We start from the raw sequence: 25,504 nt of genomic DNA, 5'->3' as shown, positions 1-25,504 counted from the left end.
AAAATCCTGGGGGCCTTGAAGAATGTGTGGAAGTCGAGAACATTATCTCGGAGAGCAAATATAGGTATGTTTGAAGGAATAGTGGTTCCAACAATGTTGTATGGTTGCGAGGCGATGGGCTATGGATAGAGTTGTGCGCAGGAGGATGGATGTGCTGGAAATGAGATGTTTGAGGACAATGTGTGGTGTGAGGTGGTTTGATCGAGTGAGTAATGTAAGGGTAAGAGAGATGTGTGGAAATAAAAAGAGCGTGGTTGAGAGAGCAGAAGAGGGTGTTTTGAAGTGGTTTGGGCACATGGAGAGGATGAGTGAGGAAAGATTGACCAAGAGGATATATGTGTCGGAGGTGGAGGGAACAAGGAGAAGAGGGAGACCAAATTGGAGGTGGAAAGATGGAGTGAAAAAGATTTTGTGTGATCGGGGCCTGAACATGCAGGAGGGTGAAAGGAGGGCAAGGAATAGAGTGAATTGGAGCGATGTGGTATACCGGGGTTGACGTGCTGTCAGTGGATTGAGGCAGGGCATGTGAAGCGTTTGGGGTAAACCATGGAAAGCTGTGTAGGTATGTATATTTGCGTGTGTGGACGTATGTATATACATGTGTATGGGGGGGGGTTGGGCCATTTCTTTCGTCTGTTTCCTTGCGCTACCTCACAAACGCGGGAGACAGCGACAAAGTATAATAAATAAAAAAAAAAAAAAATATATATATATATATATATGATGTCTCCAAGGTTGTCTAATTTGTTTATTGATGGGGTTGTTAGAGAGGTGAATGCAAGAGTTTTGAAGAGAGGGCAAGTATGAAGTCTGTTATGGATGACAGACCTTGGGAAATGAGTCAGTTGTTGTTCGCTGATGATACAGTGCTGGTGGATGATTCGGGTAAGAAACTGTATAAACTGGTGACTGAGTTTGGTAAAGTGTGTGAAAGAAGAAAGTTGAGAGTGAATGTGAATAAGTGCAAGGTTATTAGGTACAGTAGGGTTGAGGGACAAGTCAACTGGGAGGTAAGTTTGAATGGAGAATAACTGGAGGAAATGAAGTGTTTTAGATAAATGGGAGTGGATTTGGCAGTGGATAGAGCCACTGAAGCGGAAGTGAGTTATAGAGTGGGAGAAGGGGCGAAAGTTCTGGGAGCGTTGAAAAATGTGTGGAAGGTGAGAATGTTATCTCGGAAAGCAAAAATGGGTATGTTTGTGTTGTAGAAGAAAACTAAAGGGGGTGGGAGCAGGGGGCTGGAAACCTCCTTTATATTTATTTTCATACTTTGTCGCTGTACTCCCACATTGCAAGGTAGCGCAGGAAACAGAGAAAGAAATGGCCCAACCCACCCCCATACACATGTATATACACAAACGTCCACACACGCAAACATACACACCCATACATCTCAATGTAACATATATATACACACACAGACACATACATATATACCCATGCACACAATTCACACTGCCTGCCCTATTCATTCCCATCGCCACCTGCCACACATGAATACATCCCCCTCCCCTCGTGTGCGAGGTAGCACTAGGAAAAGATAACAAAGGCCCATTCGTTCACACTCAGTCTCCAGCTGTCATGCAATAATGCCCGAAACCACAGCTCCCTTTCCACATCCAGGCCCCACACAACTTTCCATGGTTTACCCCAGACACTTCACATGCCCTGATTCAATCCACTGACAGCAAGTCAACCCCGGTATACCACATCAATCCAATTCACTCTATTCCTTGCCCGCCTTTCACCCTCCTGCATGTTCAGGCCCCGATCACTCAAAATCTTTTTCACTCCATCTTTCCACCTCCAATTTGGTCTCCCACTTCTCCTCGTTCCCTCCACCTCCGACACATATATCTTCTTGGTCAATCTTTCCTCACTCATTCTCTCCATGTGCCCAAATCATTTCAAAACACCCTCTTCTGCTCTCTCAACCACGCTCTTTTTATTTCCACACATCTCTCTTACCCTTACATTACTTACTCAATCAAACCACCTCACACCACATATTGTCCTCAAACATCTCATTTCCAGCACATCCATCCTCCTGCGCACAACTCTATCCATAGCCCACGCCTCGCAACCATACAACATTGTTGGAACCACTATTCCTTCAAACATACCCATTTTTGCTTTCCGAGATAATGTTCTCGACTTCCACACATTCTTCAATGCTCCCAGGATTTTTGCCCCCTCCCCCACCCTATGATCCACTTCCGCTTCCATGGTTCCATCCGCTGAGAGATTCACTCCTGGATATCTAAAACACTTTACTTCCTCCAGTTTTTCTCCATTCAAACTTACCTCCCAATTGACTTGACCCTCAACCCTACTGTACCTTATAACCTTGCTCTTATTCACATTTACTCTTAACTTTCTTCTTTCACACACTTTACCAAACTCAGTCACCAGCTTCTGCAGTTTCTCACATGAATCAGCCACCAGCGCTGTATCATCAGCGAACAACAACTGACTTACTTCCCAAGCTCTCTCATCCACAACAGACTTCATACTTGCCCCTTTTTCCAAAACTCTTGCATTCACCTCTCTAACAACCCCATCCATAAACAAATTAAACAACCATGGAGACATCACACACCCCTGCCGCAAACCTACATTCACTGAGAACCAAACACTTTCCTCTCTTCCTACACGTACACATGACTCACATCCTCGATAAAAACTTTTCACTGCTTCTAACAACTTGCCTCCCACACGATATAACCTTCCACAAAGCATCTCTATCAACTCTATCATATGCCTTCTCCAGATCCATAAATGCTACATACAAATCCATTTGCTTTTCTAAGTATTTCTCACATACATTCTTCAAAGCAAACACCTGATCAACACATCCTCTACCACTTCTGAAACCACACTGCTCTTCCCCAATCTGATGCTCTGTACATGCCTTCACCCTCTCAATCAATACCCTCCCATATAATTTACCAGGAATACTCAACAAACTTACACCTCTGTAATTTGAGCACTCCCTCTTATCCCCTTTGCCTTTGTACAATGGCACTATGCATGCATAGTGCATGCATAGTGCCATATATATATATATATATATATATATATATATATATATATATATATATATATATATATATATATATATATATATGGGGAAGAGCAGTGTGGTTTCAGAAGTGGTAGAGGATGTGTGGATCAGGTGTTTGCTTTGAAGAATGTATGTGAGAAATATTTAGAAAAGCAAATGGATTTGTATGTAGCATTTATGGATCTGGAGAAGGCATATGATAGAGTTGATAGAGATGCTCTGTGGAAGGTATTAAGAATATATGGTGTGGGAGGAAAGTTGTTAGAAGCAGTGAAAAGTTTTTATCGAGGATGTAAGGCATGTGTACGTGTAGGAGGAGAGGAAAGTGATTGGTTCTCAGTGAATGTAGGTTTGCGGCAGGGGTGTGTGATGTCTCCATGGTTGTTTAATTTGTTTATGGATGGGGTTGTTAGGGAGGTAAATGCAAGAGTTTTGGAAAGAGGGGCAAGTATGAAGTCTGTTGGGGATGAGAGAGCTTGGGAAGTGAGTCAGTTGTTGTTCGCTGATGATACAGCGCTGGTGGCTGATTCATGTGAGAAACTGCAGAAGCTGGTGACTGAGTTTGGAAAAGTGTGTGGAAGAAGAAAGTTAAGAGTAAATGTGAATAAGAGCAAGGTTATTAGGTACAGTAGGGTTGAGGGTCAAGTCAATTGGGAGGTGAGTTTGAATGGAGAAAAACTGGAGGAAGTGAAGTGTTTTAGATATCTGGGAGTGGATCTGGCAGCGGATGGAACCATGGAAGCGGAAGTGGATCATAGGGTGGGGGAGGGGGCGAAAATCCTGGGAGCCTTGAAGAATGTGTGGAAGTCGAGAACATTATCTCGGAAAGCAAAAATGGGTATGTTTGAAGGAATAGTGGTTCCAACAATGTTGTATGGTTGCGAGGCGTGGGCTATGGATAGAGTTGTGCGCAGGAGGATGGATGTGCTGGAAATGAGATGTTTGAGGACAATGTGTGGTGTGAGGTGGTTTGATCGAGTGAGTAATGTAAGGGTAAGAGAGATGTGTGGAAATAAAAAGAGCGTGGTTGAGAGAGCAGAAGAGGGTGTTTTGAAGTGGTTTGGGCACATGGAGAGGATGAGTGAGGAAAGATTGACTAAGAGGATATATGTGTCGGAGGTGGAGGGAACAAGGAGAAGAGGGAGACCAAGTTGGAGGTGGAAAGATGGAGTGAAAAAGATTCTGTGTGATCGGGGCCTGAACATGCAGGGGGGTGAAAGGAGGGCAAGGAATAGAGTGAATTGGAGCGATGTGGTATACCGGGGTTGACGTGCTGTCAGTGGATTGAGGCAGGGCATGTGAAGCGTTTGGGGTAAACCATGGAAAGCTGTGTAGGTATGTATATTTGTGTGTGTGGACGTATGTATATACATGTGTATGGGGGGGGGTTGGGCCATTTCTTTCGTCTGTTTCCTTGCGCTACCTCGCAAACGCGGGCGACAGCGACAAAGTATAATAAATAAAAAAAAAAAAATAATATATATATATATATGATGTCTCCAAGGTTGTCTAATTTGTTTATGGATGGGGTTGTTAGAGAGGTGAATGCAAGAGTTTTGAAGAGAGGGCAAGTATGAAGTCTGTTATGGATGACAGACCTTGGGAAATGAGTCAGTTGTTGTTCGCTGATGATACAGTGCTGGTGGATGATTCGGGTAAGAAACTGTATAAACTGGTGACTGAGTTTGGTAAAGTGTGTGAAAGAAGAAAGTTGAGAGTAAATGTGAATAAGTGCAAGGTTATTAGGTACAGTAGGGTTGAGGGACAAGTCAACTGGGAGGTAAGTTTGAATGGAGAATAACTGGAGGAAATGAAGTGTTTTAGATAAATGGGAGTGGATTTGGCAGTGGATAGAGCCACTGAAGCGGAAGTGAGTCATAGAGTGGGAGAAGGGGCGAAAGTTCTGGGAGCGTTGAAAAATGTGTGGAAGGTGAGAATGTTATCTCGGAAAGCAAAAATGGGTATGTTTGTGTTGTAGAAGAAAACTAAAGGGGGTGGGAGCAGGGGGCTGGAAACCTCCCTCCTTGTATTCAAATTTCAAAAAAGGGAAACAGAAGAAGTCAAGCAGGGAGTGCTCATCCTCCTCAAAGGCTCAGATTGGGGTGTCTGAATGTGTGTGGATATACCCAAGATGAGAAGAAAGGAGAGATAGGTTGTATGTTTGAGGAAAGAAATCTGGACCTTTTGGCTCTGAGTGAAACGAAGCTGAAGTGTAAAGAGGGAAAGTGGTTTGGGAAAGTCTTGAGAGTAATTGATGCATGAGATCGGGTTATAGAAATGGGCGACTTAAATGTGAATATGAGTAATGTGGCAGTTGAGGGTATAATTGGTGTACATGGGGTGTTCAGTGTTGTAAATGGAAATGGTGAAGAGCTTGTGGATTTGTGTGCTGAAAAAATACTGGTGACTGGAATTACCTGGTTTAAAAAGAGAGATTTATATTTATTTATCATACTTTGTCGCTGACTCCCACATTAGCAAGGTAGCACAGGAAACAGATGAAAGAATGGCCCAACCCACCCACATACACATGTATATACATACACGTCCACACATGCACATATACATACCTATACATCTCAATGTATACATATATATACACAAACAGACATATACATATATACACATGTACATAATTCATGCTGTCTGCCCTTATTCATTCCCATCGCCATCCTGCCACACATGAAATAACAGCCCCCTCACCCTTCATGTGCGTGAGGTAGCGCTAGGAAAAGACAACAAAGGCCACATTCATTCACACTCAGTCTCTAGCTGTCATGTATAATGCACCGAAACCACAGCTCCCTTTCCACATCAAGGCCCCACAGAACTTTCCATGGTTTACCCCAGATGCTTCACATGCCCTGGTTCAATCCATTGACAGCACATCAACCCCAGTATGCCACATCGTTCCAATTCACTCTATTCCTTGCACGCCTTTCACCCTCCTGCATGTTCAGGCCCCGATCACTCAAAATCTTTTTCATCCCATCTTTCCACCTCCAATTTGGTCTCCCACTTCTCCTCGTTCCCTCCTCCTCTGACACATATATCCTCTTTGTCAATCTTTCCTCACTCATTCTCTCCATGTGACCAAACCATTTTAAAACACCCTCTTCTGCTCTCTCAACCACACTCTTTCTATTACCACACATCTCTCTTACCCTTTCATTACTTACTCAATCAAACCACCTCACACCACATATTGTCCTCAAACATCTCATTTCCAGCACATCTACCCTCCTCCGCACAACTCTATCTATAGCCCACGTCTTGCAACCATATATCATTGTTGGAACCATTATTCCTTGAAACATACCCATTTTTGCTTTCCAAGATAAATATACATATGTGAGCAGGAGAGATGGTCAAAGGGCATTACTGGATTAAGGGTTAATTGATAAGCATGTAAAAGAGAGACTTTCGGATGTTAATGTGCTGTGGGAGGCAGCGGGGGGATGTCAAATCACTATCTTGTGGAGGCAAGGGTGAAGACTTGTAGGGTTTCCAGAAAAGAGGAGAGAATGTAGGGGAGAAGAGTGTGGTGAGAGTGAGTTAGTTTGGAAAGGAGACTTGTGTGAAAAAGCACAAAGAGAAATTGAGTGCTGAATGGCAAAAGGTGAGAGCAAATGAAGTGAGGGGAGTAGGTGAGGAATGGGATGGATTTAAGGATGTAGTGATGGCTTGCACAAATGATGTATGTGGCATGAGAAAGGTGGGAGGTGGGCAGATTAGAAAGGGTAGTGAGAGGAGGGATGAAGAAGCAAGGTTGTTAGTGAAAGAGAAAAGGAGAGGTGTTAGCACGATACTTGCAGGGAAGTAGTGCAAATGAATGGGAGATGTATAAAAGACAGCGGCAATAGGTTAAGAGAAAGGTGCAAGATATGAAAAAGAGGGCAAATGAGAGTTGGGGTGAGAGACTATCATTGATTTTAATGAGAATAAAGAGACATTTTGGAAGATAAATAATGCATGTAAGACAAAAGAACAAATGAGAACAGCAGTGAAGGGGGCAAGTGGCGAGGTAATAAGTAGTAATGATGAAGTGAGAAGATGGAGTGAGTATTTTAAAGGTTTGTTAAATGTGTTTGATGATAGAGTGGCAGATATAGGGTCTTTTGGTCAGGGTGGTGTATGAAGTGAAAGGGTCAGGAAGAATGGTTTGGTAAACAGAGAAGAGGTAGCGAAAGCTTTGCAGACAATAAAATCTTGCAGGGTGGCAGGTTTGGATGGTATTGCAGAGGACTCTATTAAAAAAGGGGGTAAATGTGTTGTTGATTGGTTGGTAAGGATATTCAGTGTAGGTATGGATCATGGTGAGGTACCTAAGGATTTGCAGAATTCATGCATAGTGCCATTGTACAAAGGAAAAGGGGATAGAGTTGAGTGTTTAAATGACAGAAGGATTAGTCTGTTGAGTATTCCTGGGAAATTATATGGGAGGGTATTGATTGAGAGGGTGAAAGTATGTACAGAGCATCAGATTGGGGAAGAGTAGTGTGGCTTCAGAAGTGGTACTGGATGTGTGGATCAGATGTTTGCCTTGAAGAATGTATGTGAGAAATACTTAGAAAAACAGATGGATCTGGAGAAGGGATATGACAGGGTTGATAGAGATGCTTTGTGGAAGGTCTTAAGAGTATATGGTGTGGAAGGTAAGTTGCTAGAGGCAGTGAAAAGATTTTACCAAAGATGTAAGGCATGTGTGCGAGTAGGAAGAGAGGAGAGTGATTGGTTCCCAGTGAGAGTCGGTTTGCAGCAGGGGTGTGTGATGTCCCCATGGTTGCTTAATTTGTTTATGGATAGGGTGGTTAGGGAGGTAAATGCAACAGTTTTGGAGAGGGGTAAGCAAGCAGTCTGTTGTGGATGCGAAGGCTTGGGAAGTGAGTCAGTTGTTGTTTGCCGATGATACAGCTCTGGTGGCTGATTCATGTAAGAAACTGCAGAGGTTGGTGACTGAGTTTGAAAAAGTGTGTGAAAGAAGAAAGTTGAGAGTAAATGTGAATAAGAGCAAGTTTATTAGGTTCAGTAGGAATGAGGGACAAGTTAACTGGGATGTAACTTTGAATGGAGAAAAATTGGAGGAAGTGAAGTGTCTTAGATATCTGGCAGTGGACTTAGCAAGAGATGGAACCATGGAAGGGGAAGTGAGTCACAGGGTGGGGTAAGGGGAGAAGGTTCTGGGAGCTATGAAGAATGTGTGAAAGGAGAGAATGTTATCTCAGAGAGCATAAATGGGTATGTTTGAAAGAATAGCAGTTCCAACAATTCTATATGGTTGTGAGGCATGGGCTATAGATAGGGTTGTTTGGAGGAATGGATCTGTTGGAAATGAAATGTTTAAGGACAATATGTGGTGTGAGGTGGTTTGATCAAGAAAGTAATGAAAGGGTAAGAGAGATGTGTGGAAATAAATAGTGTGGTTGAGAGAGCAAAAGAGGATGTGTTGAAGTGTTTTGGACATAAAGAGAATGAGTGAGGAAAGATTGATAAAGAGGATAGATGTGTCAGAGGTGAAGGGAGCAAGAAGTGGGAGACTAAATTGGAAGTGAAAGGATGGAGTGAAAAAGATTTTGAACGATCAGGGCCTGAACATACAGGAGGGTGAGGCAAGGATTAGGGTGAAATGGAATAATGTGGTATACTGGGGTCAATGTGCTGTCAATGGCCTGAACCAGGGAATGTGAAGCATCTAGGGTAAACCATGGAGAGGTCTATGGGGCTTGGATGTGGATAGGGAGCTGTGGTTTTGGTGCATTACACATGACAGCCAGAGCCTGGGTGTGAACGAATGTGGCCTTTTTTGTCTCTGTTTTCCTGGCACTACCTCGCTGAAGTGGGAGGTAGCGATGCTATTTTCTGTGTGGTGGGGTAGCAACATGAATGGATGAAGGCAAGCATGGATATGCACATGTGTATATATGTGTGTGTCTGTGTATAAGTATGTATATGTATGTATATGTTGATATGTATATATATGTAAATGTGTGTGTATGGGCTTATATGTATATATGTGTATAATCCCTGGGGATAAGGGAGAAAGAATACTTCCCACACATTCCCTGCATGTTGTAGAAGGTGACTAAAAAGGGAGGGGAGGGGGCTGGAAATTCTCCCCTTCCGTTTTGATATTTCCAAAAGAAGGAACAGAGAAAGGGGCCAAGTGAGGATATTTCCTGTAAGGCTCAGTCCTCTGTTGTTAATGCTATCCTGCTGATGTGGGAAATGGTGAATATGTATGACAAAAAAAAAATACGTGTGTATATAAGTGGATAGGCCATTTTTTGTCTGTTTCCTAGCGCTACCTTGATGACACAGGAAATTATGATTAAGTATAATAATAATAGAAAAAATAGGAAAGAATATCACCAGTGGATCTCGCATTATAGAAGCCATGCTGATGACCATACTGTCAGATTCAAAATGTCTAATGATATGGGAGTTGAGAAGGGATTCAAAGACTATGGAAAAGCTACATGTCATAGCAACAAGACAATGGCTTGAGGGGTTAGAATGGTCATCCTTTTTGGGCATGGGATGTACCAACACATACTTCCAAAATGAAGGAAAAGTTCTAATTTTTAAACAGAAACAGAACAGACAAGCAAGCATAGGTACAAGTTCAATATCACACTCATGTTATTAGGACCATAAGCCTTGCTTGTGTCCAGTGGTAGAGCAACAGAAGTTGTCAGAGATGTCCTTAGCTAAAAACCAAAAAAGACCTATCAATGGAAGATAAGGAAAGGTCACTGCACTTACTTTGAATAAAGGAATGGTTTGTCTCACAGATGATGTACTTGCAATGATTACAGGGAGTGATAAATGCTGAATGGGAGCTGGAGGATGGATAGGGTTTTCCAAACCAGATATGCCTGCCATCTTGTATGAATGGCCTCAGAAGAGGAACAGTTGAATCGTGGTTGAAAGAAGAGCTCATTTTCGAGGAAGAAGGGTTAAATGCTTCCATTCCCACAAAAATGACTCTGCTACGCATTTTTAAAACAGAAACAGAACAGACAAGCAAGCATAGGTCCAAGTTCAATGTCACTCTTGCTTGTGTCCACAGAGAGAAGTGCTTGTTGGACAGGCCAAAAAGAAATAACAGGAGTGGCATAGGATTAGTGAGAGGAGCATCAGGGGGTGAAGGAATATTAGAGTTATCTAAGATAGAGTTAAAAGAGAAACAGGAACCAAAGAGAGTTGCTTTATCTATATGACAGACAGCTATGGTACCGACAGAATGAAACTGTGAAGAAATGGTAGAGCAACAGAAGTTGTCAGAGATGTCCTTAGCTAAAAACCAAAAAGACCTATCAATGGAAGATAAGGAAAGGTCACTGCACTTACTTGAATAAAGGAATGGTTTGTCTCACAGATGATGTACTTGCAATGATTACAGGGAGTGATAAATGCTGAATGGGAGTTGGAGGAAGGATAGGGTTTTCCAAGCCAGTTATGCCTAACATCTTGTATGAATGGCCTCAGAAGAGGAACAGTTGAATAGTAGTTGAAAGAAGAGCTCATCTTGGAGGAAGAAGGGTTAAATACTTCCATTCCCACAACAATAACTCTGCTACATATCTGGCAGAGACTGAAGCATCACCACATGAGACAGTAATTTACTCAAGGAAAAATAGAAAAGAATTTTCGTAAGAAATTCCAGTCAGCTTTCTTAAGGGAAAAGCGCTTGAGGGAAAAGAGCTTTCAGAATAGATACATTTATGAGAGTGTCATCACATGAACCAATTGGGGGTGAGATTGTGTAGTTGCAGTGGGATGGATTAAAAGTGAAAAACAGATCCAGAATATTAAGACAGTGGTCACAGTGGTCATGAATAATGGGTGAGGTGGGATTTAATTTGCTCTAGATCATTGAGAATGGAGAATGTAAGGGCTTCAATCGCCGCATCATCCATATGATAAGGATTCAACTACCCCCTGAGGTGAATGTTGAAATCCCCTATAAACAGGATTTCTGCTTGCAGAGAGATGCTGCAGCCCCATGGCATGAGTTTTAGAGTCGAAAAAAGATACAAATTTTGTAGAAACAAAGGAAATGTGTGGTACATGAAAGACAGATCTTCAGTCAACCAACATCAAAGTTTGGGAAGTCAAGGTCCTCGAGGCATGTAACAGGTATGCTGATGTTGGAATTAGCAGAATAGTGAGTGGAAATTACAGCTGGATATGAAAAAGGGGCTAGTGAGAACATCATTAGACAACTGGGTCTCAGACAGAAGTAAGACATTTGGAAAGGTACTAGACAGATGGTGTTCAACAGAAGAGAGGTTACCAGAGAGACCGCAAATATTGGTATTGTAAAGAGAGAAAGAGGAAGGTCTATCAGAGAGAGAGAAAGGTTATGGAAGGGGCTGGAAATACTACTGTCTGAGCCCTTCCTCTCACGGCAGTAGAGTTAGACAGAAACCCAGAGATTCTTAGCACCCCATGATGCTGGGGAGTAGGGGCTGAGTTTCAGAAAAGAGGAAGAATGAATTATTGGACTGTGCAATACCATACAGAATACTGAGCTACACTGCAAGGTTGGGTGAACTGTAGGAAGAGATTAGGGTTTCTTAGCATCTGAGTTCTCAGTATAATGCAAACATGACACAGCAGGAGAAATCAAGAGGACAACTGTCAAAATGAGAAAGGTGACTGAAACCTAAGAGAGAACTATGGGAAGGAAAAGTTTGAGAAAAAAAATGAAGGAAAGCAAACCTTAGCCTATAGGTAAAAAAATGGACATGAAATATAACAGACACATCTAGGATTCAGGCTGCACAAATGAGCTATCTGTGGGATGCTTGCAAAGTTAGCCAAGGGGATGACGTACATAATGCTAAAGTGTACAGCACAGGAGATATAAAGTGTCAGCAAAGGGAATGCCATGGAGTGTAGTGTTACAGATTGGTTACAGGGGAATATCTTTCAGTGTTAGTCATGTGGAAAGGATACTTGATAAGGGTACAGTAACAAAATGTATCTGAAGAGGAACAAAATGAAGCATGGAAGAGACAGCTGGGATCTGAGGAAGGAAAATGGGGGAATACATTGAGAATAGGGCCCAAGAAGCTGTCCAAAGAATGGAGATAGGTCTTGATAATGTAGCTATGAAATGTTTCTGCTTTGGCCATTCCCCATCCTCCCAAGAGGGAATTTCTCTTTGAAAGTCAAGCATCAGAGACACAGACAGATAGACAGCAATAAACATCTTTAAGAATCATTATGTTCCCTTACCCTGTACTGGGATCTAGAGCGATACCTCTTGGTTCATTTAGTACCACATCCATAAGTGTAATGCAGACACTCATGGTTGCATTACACATGAAGATCATTTCTCTCCGGTCTAAAATGTACCAGTTCCCTGTTAACCAATCTCTGGCAATGTCATGTACATCTGAAAAATATATCAACATATCATAAATCAATTCAAGCAAATACAGTACATTGTATGACCACCTTCAATTGTATATGCTATCACCATAGCCTAAACCTCATACTAACATACAATTACTGTTTGTAAATCTCTCCGTGGACAGTTGGTCATAAACCCTGCTTAGTAGGGTTGAGGGACAAGCAAATTGGGATGTAAGGTGGAATGGAGAAAAACTGGAGGAAGTGAAGTGTTTTAGATATCTGGGAGTGGACTTAGCAGTGCATGGAACCATGAAAGCGGAAGTGAGTCACAGGGTGGGGAAGAGAGCAAAGATTCTGGGAGCGTTGAAGAATGTGTGGAAGGCGAGAACGTTATCTTGGACAGCAAAAATGGGTATGTTTGAAGGAACAGTGGTTCCAACAATGTTATATGGTCGCGAGGCATGGGCTATAGATAGGGTTGTATGGAGGAGGGTGGATCTGTTGGAAATTAAATATCTGAGATGTGGTGTGAGGTGGTTTGATCGAGTAAGTAATGAAAGGGTAAGAGAGATGTGTGGTAATAAAAAGAGTATGGTTGAGAGAGCAGAAGAGGGTGTATTGAAATGGTTAGGACACATGGAGAGAATGAGTGAGGAAAGATTGACAAAGAAGATATATGTGTCTGAGGTGCAGGGAAGAAGAAGTGGGAAACCAAATTGTAGGTGGAAGGATGGAGTGAAAAAGGTTTTGAGCTATCAGGGCCTGAACATACAAACATACAGGAGATTGAATAACATGTAAGGAATAGAGTGAATTGGAACAATGTGGTACACTAGGGTCAACGTGCTGTCAATGAATTGCACCAGGGCATGAGAAGTGTCTGGGGTAAACCATTGAAAGGTCTCTGGGGCCTGGATGTGGAAAGGAGCTGTGGTTTCAGTGAAATACATTTGACAGCTAGAGACTGATTTTGAATGAATGTGGCCTTTTTCGTCTGTTTCTGGCACTGCCTCATGGGAGGGGTTGGGGGATGCTATTTCATGTGTGGTGGGGAGGCAAATGGATTTATATGTAGCATTTATGGATCTGGAGAAAGCATATGATAGAGTTGATAGAGATACTATGAGGAAGGTATTAAGAATATATGGTGTGGGAGGTAAGTTGCTAGAAGCAGTTAAAATATTTTATCAAGGATGTCAGGTATGTGTACTAGTAGGAAAAGAGGAAAGTGATTGGTTCTCAGTGAATGTCGGTTTGCGGCAGGGGTGCGTGATGTCTCTATGGTTGTTTAATTTGTTTATGGATGGGGTTCTCAGGGAGGTGAATGCAAGAGTTTTGGAAAGAGGGGCAAGTATGTAGTATGTTGTAGATGAGAGGGCTTGGGAAGTGAGTCAGTTGTTGTTAACTGATGATACAGCGCTGGTCGCTGACTCAGGTGAGAAACTGCATAAGCTGGTGACTGAGTTTGGAGAAGTGTGTGAAAGAAGAAAGCTGAGAGTAAATGTGAATAACAGCAAGGTTACTGGGTACAGCAGGGTTGAGGGACAAGTCAATAGGGAGATAACTTTGAATGGAGAAAAACTGGAGGAAGTGAAGTGTTTTAGATATCTGGGAGTGGGTTTGGCAGCAGATGGAACCATGAAAGCAGAAGTGAGTCACAGGGTGGGGGAGGGGGTGAAAGTTCTAAGAGCGTTAAACGTGTGGAAGGCGAGAACATTATCTCGGAAAGCAAAAAATGGGTATGTATGAAGGAATAGTGGCTCCAACAATGTTATATGGTTGCAAGGCATGGGCTATAGATAGAGTTGTGTGGAGGAGGGTGGATGTGTTGGAAATGAGATGTCTGAGGACAATATGTGGTGTGAGATGGTTTGATCGAGTAAGTAATGTAAGGGTAAGAGAGATGTGTGGTAATAAAAAGAGCGTGGTTGAGAGAGTAGAAGAGAGTGTTTTGAAATGGTTTGGTTACATAGAGAGAATAAGTGAGGAAAGAGTAACAAAGATGATGTATGTGCCAGAGGTGGAGGGAATGAGAAGTGGGAGACCAAATTGAAGGTGAAAAGATGGAGTGAAAAAGATTTTTAGCAATTGGGGCCAGAACATGCAGGAGGGTGAAAGGTGTGCAAGGAGTAGAGTGAATTGGAACGATGTGGTATACCAGGGTTGACGTGCTGTCAATGGATTGAATCAGGGCATGTGAAGCGTCTGGGGTAAACCATGGAAAGATTTGTGGGGCCTGGATGTGGAAAGAGAGCAGTGGTTTCAGTGCATTATACATGACAGCTAGAGACAGAGTGTGAACAAATGTGTCCTTTGTTGTCTGTTCCTAGTGCTACCTCATACGCATGCAGGGGGAGAGGGTTGTTATTTCATATGTGGCAGGGTGGCCATGGGAATGAATAAAGGCAGCGAGTATGAATTAGGTACATGTGTATACATGCATACATGTGTGTATGTATATATATGTATACGTTGAAATGTATAGGTATGTATATGTGTGTGTGTGGACCTGTATGTATATGCATGTGTATGTGGGTGGGTTGGGCCTTTCTTTTGTCTGTTTCCTTGGGCTACCTCACTAACGTGGGAGACAGCGACGAAGTAAAATAAATAGAAAAAGTAATATATATGTATGTGGTAAGTTTGAATGGAGAAAAACTGGAGGAAGTGAAGTGTTTTAGATATCTGGGAGTGGATTTGGCAGCGGATGGAACCATGGAAGCGGAAGTGAATCATAGGATGGGGGAGGGAGTGAAAATTCTGGGAGCCTTGAAGAATGTATGGAAGTCGAGAACATTATCTCAGAAAGCAAAAATGGGTATGTTTGAAGGAATAGTGGTTCCAACAATGTTGTATGGTTGCGAGGCGTGGGCTATGGATAGAGTCGTGCGGAGTAGGGTGGATGTGCTGGAAATGAGATGTTTGAGGACAATATGTGGTGGGAGGTGGTTTGATCGAGTAAGTAATAATAGGGTAAGAGAAATGTGTGGTAACAAAAAGAGTGTGGATGAGAGAGCAGAAGAGGGTGTTTTGAAATGGTTTGGTCACATGGAGAGAATGAGTGAGGAAAGATTGACCAAGAGGTCCAATTTAATAAGTTCACAAATAAATATGAGCAAAAGTAAAAAAGTATTCACACCAAGACCAAATGAAATACATACTCAAAAGAAAGCTGAGTATTTACCAAAAAGAATAGAAAAAGTGATAAAAAAGATGACATTCAATATTGACAGTCACTTAAATATTTGTTTGGCTTACTTAAGATCCACTTTCCAATTAGATATCTATCTATTACAAAGCTTTCAGACAATGCTTTCTATGTTAAACATGCTATAAGCAGGAACCTACGTGCTATGTTTACAAATGAATCAATTTCTAAAATGAAGGAAACAGAGAAAATTTCTATAATCGAAGGCTTTGGGGTAAAGAATGTAATGACACTTACAATTCAGACCATTCTGAGTCGGCTGAGGTATCACCCAAGCATCACTGAAATTGTCAGCTGAAGCACATCGGAAGACTGACCATGATGTATTGGAACTCACCCAACAGACTGTTAAAAAAAAGTGATCTTATAATTCTAGTAAAGAAAGATTGCCTTCATCTAGTTTTGGCTGAATTACCATTTCCAGAGGAATGCATATTCTGTTATTCTGTCAATCAATAGTTCAAAAGAAAAATCAAGACAATTCTATTTTGTATAGGGTACACAGTATGTACAGCAACCGAAAAAAACCTGTTCCCCTTCCCTTGCATCAACATCTGAAACTGGACACACAGTTAATGTAAACATGAAAATTAAAATGATATACTATATTACATAGTCTCCTAAAAGGTTCTGGAAAATGGCCAGGATGCATTTTGTCTGAGACATGCATCCAGCCATGATTCATGATACCAATGTTTTCAGAAAGATGTATGTTAGTACTTCTGATTTTTCAAATGAAAAAAAAAATTAAAGTTATGTCCCTGGCAGTATATTCAATAATTAGGCTTCCTCGATATGTGAGAACATGGTTTTTGCTTATATTCTCATTTGTTTTTTTGTTTTTAAAGTATTCTTATTCTCTCCAACAATCAGCATCCTAACCATGAACTTTGATATAATCTCAATAGGTCATAACAAAGGTTACTAGTTTTGATCATGTAGTAAAGATGTATTTATCAAGGATGACAAGATGATGCTTTTTTCGAGGATGAAGACAGGATGTGTTCTTCATGGGTGAAGTGAAAATGTGCTTGTCAAGGACAAAGTGAATTTATATTCATCAAGGGTGTAGGGAAGTTTTTTTTTATTTTTTTACCAGGGCCAGGCCTTAATTGAAATACAGAGAGGATTGTGAAAGGGAACAAGAAGAGACAAAGGGAAGTATTTACAAATGTTGGAGGAAGAGAAAAACCTGTCAAAGGTAAATTGAATTTAGGTATATCAAGGATGTAGATGACACAGTTGGTGGTGTCTCCCTCCTTTGTGAACACCATGGTGTGTGACAATGCCAAAAGAGGCATACTGCATTCACTGTTGAATGTTGGGATTAAAATTTAGTCCTAATTTCATTTGTTTTCCTTTCCAGATATCTGCACCTTCATCCTGGTCTTCAACCTGCTCCATATGGGTCAAGTCAAAGGCCAGTGATGTTAAGGATATAGAGAAAATGCATTTGTCAGGGGTAATGTGAAGATGCTTTTGATGACAGTGATGCAAATTTTGGTTTATTAAGTGTATAGTGAAGATGCATTTTTGAGGGTAATTTGAAGATGTGTTTCTCAAAGGTGAAGTGATTTTCATTTTCTAAGAGTGTAGCAAAGAAGCATTTGTACAGGGTGATGTAAATCTAGTTTCATTAATAGTGCAGTGAAGATTCATCTGCTGAGGGTGAGGTGAAGATTCACTTGCTAAAGTGAAATACAATGCATTCTCTCACGAATGTTTGCATTTCTAGTTGATATGTGCATGTGAAAGTTCCATCTGCTCATCCAGCCAACCACTTTACATATCACCATACACTCCATCCAATAAACCAAATGCATAAACAGGAAGTCAAGCAATTCAGTTATTTTGAATTCTCCCTATTACTACCTGAAGTGTGCTTAAACCTTTACTGATATCTAAGCATCTAAGCACTATATGTAAATATGTAAATTTGGATACTATTAAGAGAATACAGTAAACTGAAAAGATAAATAACTAAAGCAAAGTAACTTTTATGATGAAAATTTTTTGGAGCATATTTATGCTTGAGCCACAGATACAATTATTTTCACGTCTTGCCCACATACTGCCATGGACTCTAAAATTCAAAAGAAAACCCAACTAACAAAATGAGAGACCACATGAGAAATCTACATGACCAGCTACCAGATGCTTGCTCATCATCAGCACTGAACATGAATTTTCCCATGTTTCCAAAGCCAACTACATGATGGTAAAACATGAACACTTTCAGGCATGTGTTGTGTGGGCACGGTGACGTGCCTTCTGGCATGGTCTTCCTATGATGCGACCTGGGTGGCTTGGCCAGACATCAGTTATGCCTTTTCCCCCAATATTGTCACTTTTTGTTAGTATTAATGTACTTTTGGGTTTATGAATTAGGTTAGAATTTTCTGAAGGGCCAGGTGTAAAATCAGTGTGTGACGTCTGGCAAAGACATGACAATAGTAGTATCTACAGCACAAGCCATTTATGCTCAAAAAATTTCTTATACCCAAAATTGCCTTCAGTGTGATTTTGTTATATCAGTGTGAGGGTGATAGATACAGAAGAGGTAGTACTTCTGTTGAAGGAGGAGTTGTGGAAATGCACAGAGTGTAAGGAAGTGATCTTCAGACTGATGTGGATAAAAATGAAAGTGGATTACAAGAGTGTAGGTGATTATTAATGCCTCTACACTTGGCTATGAGAATAATGACAAAGAGACAAGTATTTTGGAAGCAGCTTCATTAGTGTGTCAGTGGCTTTAATAACTGAGATCAGGTAACAGTGAAGGGTGATGTGAAAGTGAGTATTATAGTAGTGGGATGACCTGGGGCATTCAATGATATGCATATATGAATGGAAATGGTAAACAGCTTGTTTAGTTATGTGCTGAAAATGGATAGGTGATTGAGAACACTAGCTTAAATAGAGGGGCATACATAAGTATATGAAGAACAGGAAAGATAATTAGGGGCCTTCTGGCTTAAAAATGGCTTAAAAAGAGTGACACATTATATATATATATATATATATATATATATATATATATATATATATATATATATATATATATATATATATTATTTTTATTATTATACTTTGTCGCTGTCTCCCGCGTTTGCGAGGTAGCGCAAGGAAACAGACGAAAGAAATGGCCCAACCCCCCCCCACACACGTATATACATGCGTCCACACACACGCAAATATACATACCTACACAGCTTTCCATGGTTTACCCCAGACACTTCACATGCCCTGATTCAATCCACTGACAGCACGTCAACCCCGGTATACCACATCGATCCAATTCACTCTATTCCTTGCCCTCCTTTCACCCTCCTGCATGTTCAGGCCCCGATCACACAAAATCTTTTTCACTCCATCTTTCCACCTCCAATTTGGTCTCCCACTTCTCCTTGTTCCCTCCACCTCTGACACATATATCCTCTTGGTCAATCTTTCCTCACTCATCCTCTCCATGTGCCCAAACCACTTCAAAACACCCTCTTCTGCTCTCTCAACAACGCTCTTTTTATTTCCACACATCTCTCTTACCCTTACGTTACTTACTCGATCAAACCACCTCACACCACACATTGTCCTCAAACATCTCATTTCCAGCACATCCATCCTCCTGCGCACAACTCTATCCATAGCCCACGCCTCGCAACCATACAACATTGTTGGAACCACTATTCCTTCAAACATACCCATTTTTGCTTTCCGAGATAATGTTCTCGACTTCCACACATTCTTCAAGGCCCCCAGGATTTTCACCCCCTCCCCCACCCTATGATCCACTTCCGCTTCCATGGTTCCATCCACTGCCAGATCCACTCCCAGATATCTAAAACACTTCACTTCCTCCAGTTTTTCTCCATTCAAACTCACCTCCCAATTGACTTGACCCTCAACCCTACTGTACCTAATTACCTTGCTCTTATTCACATTTACTCTTAACTTTCTTCTTCCACACACTTTTCCAAACTCAGTCACCAGCTTCTGCAGTTTCTCACATGAATCAGCCACCAGCGCTGTATCATCAGCGAACAACAACTGACTCACTTCCCAAGCTCTCTCATCCCCAACAGACTTCATACTTGCCCCTCTTTCCAAAACTCTTGCATTCACCTCTCTAACAACCCCATCCATAAACAAATTAAACAACCATGGAGACATCACACACCCCTGCCGCAATCCTACATTCACTGAGAACCAATCACTTTCCTCTCTTCCTACACGTACACATGCCTTACATCCTCGATAAAAACTTTTCACTGCTTCTAACAACTTTCCTCCCACACCATATATTCTTAATACCTTCCACAGAGCATCTCTATCAACTCTATCATATGCCTTCTCCAGATCCATAAATGCTACATACAAATCCATTTGCTTTTCTAAGTATTTCTCACATACATTCTTCAAAGCAAACACCTGATCCACACATCCTCTACCACTTCTGAAACCACACTGCTCTTCCCCAATCTGATGCTCTGTACATGCCTTCACCCTCTCAATCAATACCCTCCCATATAATTTACCATGAATACTCAACAAACTTATACCTCTGTAATTTGAGTGAAAAAGATCTTGTGTGATCGGGGCCTGAACATGAAGGAGGGTGAAAGGAGGGCAAAGAATAGAGTGAATTGGAGCGATGTGGTATACCGGGGTTGACGTGCTGTCAGTGGATTGAATCAAGGCATGTGTATGGGGGTGGGTTGGGCCATTTCTTTCGTCTGTTTCCTTGCGCTACCTCGCAAATGTGGGAGACAGCGACAAAGCAAAAAAAAAAAATAAATAAATATATATATATATATATATATATATATATATATATATATATATAGAACAAGAAAGATAGTTAGGGGCTTTATTTGATTATGTACTAACTGAGAGGCATCCGAAAGAGACCCTCTTGAAGGAATAGTAGTTCCAACAATGTTATATGGTTGTGAGGCATGGGCTATAGATATGGTTGTAAGGAGGAGGGTGGATGTGTTGGAAATGAAATGTTTGAGGACAAATGTGGTGTGAGGTTGTTTGATTGAGTAAGTAATGAAAGGCTAAGAGAGATGTGTGGTAATAAAAAGAGAGCAGAAGAGGGTGTTGAGAAGGTTTGGACATATGGAGAGAATGAGTGAGGAAAGATTGACAAAGAGGATATGTGTCATAGGTGGAGGGTACAAGGAGAAGCGGAAGACCAAATTGGAGGTGGAAGGATGGAGAGAAAAAGATTTTAGCAATCGGGACCTGAACATAAAGGAGGGTGAAGACGTGCAAGGAAAAGAGTGAATTAGAACGATGTGGTATAACAGGGTCCACGTACTGTCAATGGACTGAACCAAGGCATGTGAAGTGTCTGGGGTAAACCATGGAAAGGTCTGTGGGGCATGGATGTGGCTAGGGAACTGTGATTTTGATGCATTACGCATGACAAATAAAGTCTGAAAGTAAATGAATGTGGCCTTTTTTAACTTTTCCTGGGGCTACCTCACTGAAGGTGGGGGGATGATGCTATTTCCATGTGGTGGGGTAGTGACAGGAATGGATGAAGACAAGCAATCCACAACTGGCTGCATACTCACCCCTCTCTCCAAAACTCTTGCATTTACCTCCCTAACTACCCCATCCATAAACAAATTAAACATCCATGGGGTCATCACACACCCCTACCACAAACTGACAGTCACTGGGAACCAATCACTCTCCTCTCTTCCTACTTGTACACATGACTCACATCCTTGGTAAAAACTTTTCACTGCTCCAAGCAACTTACCTCCCACACCATATACTCTTAAGACCTTCCACAAAGCATTTCTATCAACCCTATCATATGCCTTCTCTAAATCCATAAATGCTACATACAAATCCATCTGTTTTTCTAAGTACTTCTCTCATACATTCTTCAGAACAAACACCTGATCCACACATCCTTTACCACTTCTAAAACCACACTGCTCTTCCCCAATCTGATGTTCTGTACATGCCTTCACCCTCTAAATCAATACCCTCCCATAGGATTTCCCAGGAATACTCAACAATCTTATGCCTCTGTAGTTTGAACACTCACCTTTATTCCCTTTGCATTTGTATAACGGCACTATGCATGCATTCTGCCAATCCTCACACATGACCCATACATACACTGAATATCCTTACTAACCAATCAACAATTCATAATATACTAAAAACAATCAATAAAGTTTCCTTAAGCTTCCAGGCCCAGGAATCCCTTTTAAAGAGTACCCACAGCACTAAGGATGCCAGTTACATCCACAGGGCAGAACCATAGGTCAAGAAGTATGGTGGTGAATGGCAACAATTTAAGAGCAAATGATCACTATCTTCAGTGCAGAAATTGCATTTTGGGCATGAGAGGTCGTGATATATGTTGAATCAAAGTTTGCAATGTTGTGCAGATGGCTGATGTCGAGTGCACATTAGAAAGTGTAACTCATATGGAGTGTGGTTCCACATGGGTGTAAGTCTGGTGGGGTGGTGTTTAACAGTGGCTGAGGAGGACATTTGTTGAGTGCTTATAGGATAATTTCATTGTGTACATATTTTGTCAATGCTGCATTTGATGGAAGGGATGTATCTGAGTATAGAATGTTGAGCTGCACAGCCAGGGTAAGCTTTCTACTTCTGTTTGTTAGCTATGGAATGATTTAGATGGTAAGAGTCTAGTGCTGGTGCAAAGAACTGAGTGCTAACCAAATTGAGGTGGCACAGCTATGGGTATCTTTGTTTTCTTGTGTATGTGTTGAGTGTTTAAGGTATGCAGCTTTGTTTTAGCTGCTTCTGACATGTGAATAGGTGTTGCAAGACTCCACCTGCTTGAGGTTACACTGCAAATGGGAAGTCACTTTTGATGAGGTTGTATTACTGCGAGTACAGTTTCATCAAAGGACTTCTCACTCTTGTGGAGTCGACATTACCATGCGAATGGAAGTGATGCAGGAGCCTTCAGAAAGGTCCTGGGTGACACCAGGCCTCTTTCATAGAAACTGGTCCTTGGGTAATCAAAAATGAATAAACAAAATAAATAAAATCACATAACTGTGGATGATTAGGCTGGTGAGGAGTAGTTTAGGGTAGATTTACCACAGGATTCTTTCTTGTACAAATCTGGTACCGGTTAGCATTCTGGGTGAATTTAGCTTGTCTGTTGCTTTTGTGTTGATGTTTGTTGCATGGGGAATGAACGTCATGTGTGTGTCAAATGTGGTGCACAAACTAGGTAACAGAAAGATACAGGTTGGATTCATTTCTGTCTGAGGTTCAAAAGAGTGACTGTGAAAACTTTTGCAGAGATACAGACATTCTGTTTTGTGGGAGCCATTGTCCCAATTCAGTAATGTAGTGTTGCAATGTAGTGTTGCATGTATGTTGTTCTGCATATGAGAGAACCTTCAAGCAGTGGTAATACGAGTTCCTTGAATACACATATCAACTTTCCTAAAACACCCTGGTCCCATGTATATGAGTGTGCCTTATCATTATGGTATCAAGGATATATAAGATAATACAATACTGTGCTTATCAATTTTCATTTCATGTTTTAGTACTAACTTTGTTACTATGGTGTCTAAGACACACAATATTTCCTATATAGCTCATAAGGGACGACCTACGAACCAGAAAATTCTATAATCTAAAGCAGCCCAGTTCGCAAACGAAGGTTCAACCTGTACTTTTCATTCCTTCTGTAACCATTCATGATCAAGGTACCTCCTGTGCTCATTCAGACTTATCAACTCTTTACCATTTGATCTCTGATTAATGACTCTCTCAGATGTAAAATCCTTACCTATCCCTAATATTCCTGGGAGGGGGAGTGTAACAATCTATGAAAATTTTGTCTTTGTCACAGTACTTGTCAAGGCATTGACAAACTTTCTTTTATGTTGAAGGCCCCAATCATGGACAAAAGTCAACATCAAGGGCAGGCCTTAACTGATATATAGAGAGGCTTATAGAAGGAAAAAAGAGGAGACAAGGGAAAGCATTTATAAATTTTGAATGAAGTGAAAAACCTGGCTTAATTAACCGTTACTTTATCATTCCTGCAACCTTTTGGATGGCAGCTTCCACAATAAAACAAGGGAATATGGGAGTTGCCAAAGTATGGAATGCCAGACTAAAGACATTAAAGTGTACACTGCTCATGAGCATTAGTGCTATTCATCCATTCAATAGGCAAGATCCCTAAATTCTGAGACCTCAAAAAAAAACTCTCAGCATGTTAAAACTGATGGGTCTCTAAGAAGTTGTTTATCTATTCATATTTATCATACTCTGCTGGTCTCCCGTGTTAGCGAGGTAGGACAAGGAAACAGATGAAAGAATGGCCCGACCAAACCACATACACATGTATATACATACATGCCCACACACGCACATATACATACCTATACATTTCAACGTATACTTACATATACATACACAGACATATACATATATACACACGTGTACATATTCATACTTGCTGCCTTTATTCATTTCCCATTGCCACCCCACCACACATGAAATAGCATCCTCCCCTCCCCCCTGCGAGGTAGCGCTAGGAAAAGACAAAAGGCCACATTCATTCACACTCAGTCTCTCGCTGTCATGTGTAATGAACCAAAACCACAGCTCCCTTTCCACATCCAGGCCCTACAAAACTTTCCATGGTTTACCCCAGATGCTTCACATGCCCTGGTTCAAACCAGGGAATGTGAAGTTGTTATATCTGTTAATTCTTCATACTATTTTTTCCGTTAAAGGTCAAAGATCACCTGAACAAAATCGAAAAAAAGTCCATCCACTTGTCAGTTTCATGGGGAACCATGCTCATTCCTTAAGGATTCTTTTGCCTACTGTGGGTAGTTTTTGTGGTTCTCTAAGTATCCTCAGATTCTTAAAAATTCTACTTCTCGTGACTTATAGTGCCACTGGACAGCATATATGAAAATAAAACATTAAATTGGTCCATTATTTGAGAACTTTAATTTTGTCATATTCAGTAGTTAGTAAAACACACACTATTAAGGATTCAAGAAAATAAAGTGCAAATACTATACAAACATTTACTGAGCAATACAACCGAGACATGCTAATACATTTACATTACAGTATAAAGTGATATCACAAAACCACAAAGCATCTTTGCCTCCTCCACACTATCCATCTCCATGTTGTGAAGGAAAAAGGCAATTCTTGTGTTAGTGAGACCAAGGGTAATGTTATCAGTCAGGCAGAGGGTGACATTCCAGACTGTGCACATCCACTTGGAGTAGCAGATGTTTTCCTTCTTTGAACAGTACTTGCAAGTGCAGCAGGTGAAGACAGGCAGGTAACTCATAGCAGGATTGTGACGGATACCTTATAAGGTAGGGTCAACATAGAGGGTGATGCATCCCTGGATTGCCAGGCTGCTCTTTTTACCTCCAACTTTTGCATTCAGGTGGATATGGAGGCATCAAGGTGGAAATTCTTGATTGGCATGAAATTAACAGTGTGGGAGATCCAGTCATGCTTGTACAGAAGCCAAGTATTGCTGACATGCAAGCCTGAGGCATAGATAAATATCTTCAAATGCCACCACTGGGCCTGACAAGAATCTAGTGGATGTGTGCCATTATGTTGCTTTTGTCTATACCATCCATAATCCTAGTGCATTTGTGTATGACATCCTGATATCACATCTCCTTCTCCTCTGCTAACCTGTACCACAGCACGGTAAAAACAGGCTTGACACCAATATCAGTGGAGAGGAAAGTGACCAACTTGTTGTGCTTCCACTTTGGGCAAGGGTACCATCTGAAAATCTTCAGTTCATGACTCCTCTTGAGTTCTTGGCACTATTATCTCCTCTACTGAAATGAGAT

General features: G+C 41.3%; 1 protein-coding gene across 1 annotated transcript in view; it reads right to left on the bottom strand.

Annotated features, from left to right (window-relative positions):
- The window catches only part of LRP1 (LDL receptor protein 1), a 1,167,923-nt gene that overhangs the window by 822,252 nt on the left and 320,167 nt on the right, over nucleotides 1-25,504 (bottom strand). The window contains exons 8-9 of the mRNA XM_071663699.1: nucleotides 15,873-15,980; nucleotides 12,308-12,467 (exon numbers count right to left, since the gene is read on the bottom strand). Of these exons, the coding sequence (XP_071519800.1) occupies nucleotides 12,308-12,467; nucleotides 15,873-15,980 (268 nt within the window). The remainder of the gene's footprint in view (nucleotides 1-12,307; nucleotides 12,468-15,872; nucleotides 15,981-25,504) is intronic.

The sequence above is a fragment of the Panulirus ornatus genome, chromosome 1, assembly GCF_036320965.1.
Source record: "Panulirus ornatus isolate Po-2019 chromosome 1, ASM3632096v1, whole genome shotgun sequence".
NCBI lineage: Eukaryota > Metazoa > Arthropoda > Malacostraca > Decapoda > Palinuridae > Panulirus > Panulirus ornatus.
This window is presented reverse-complemented; position numbering and strand designations above follow the sequence as displayed.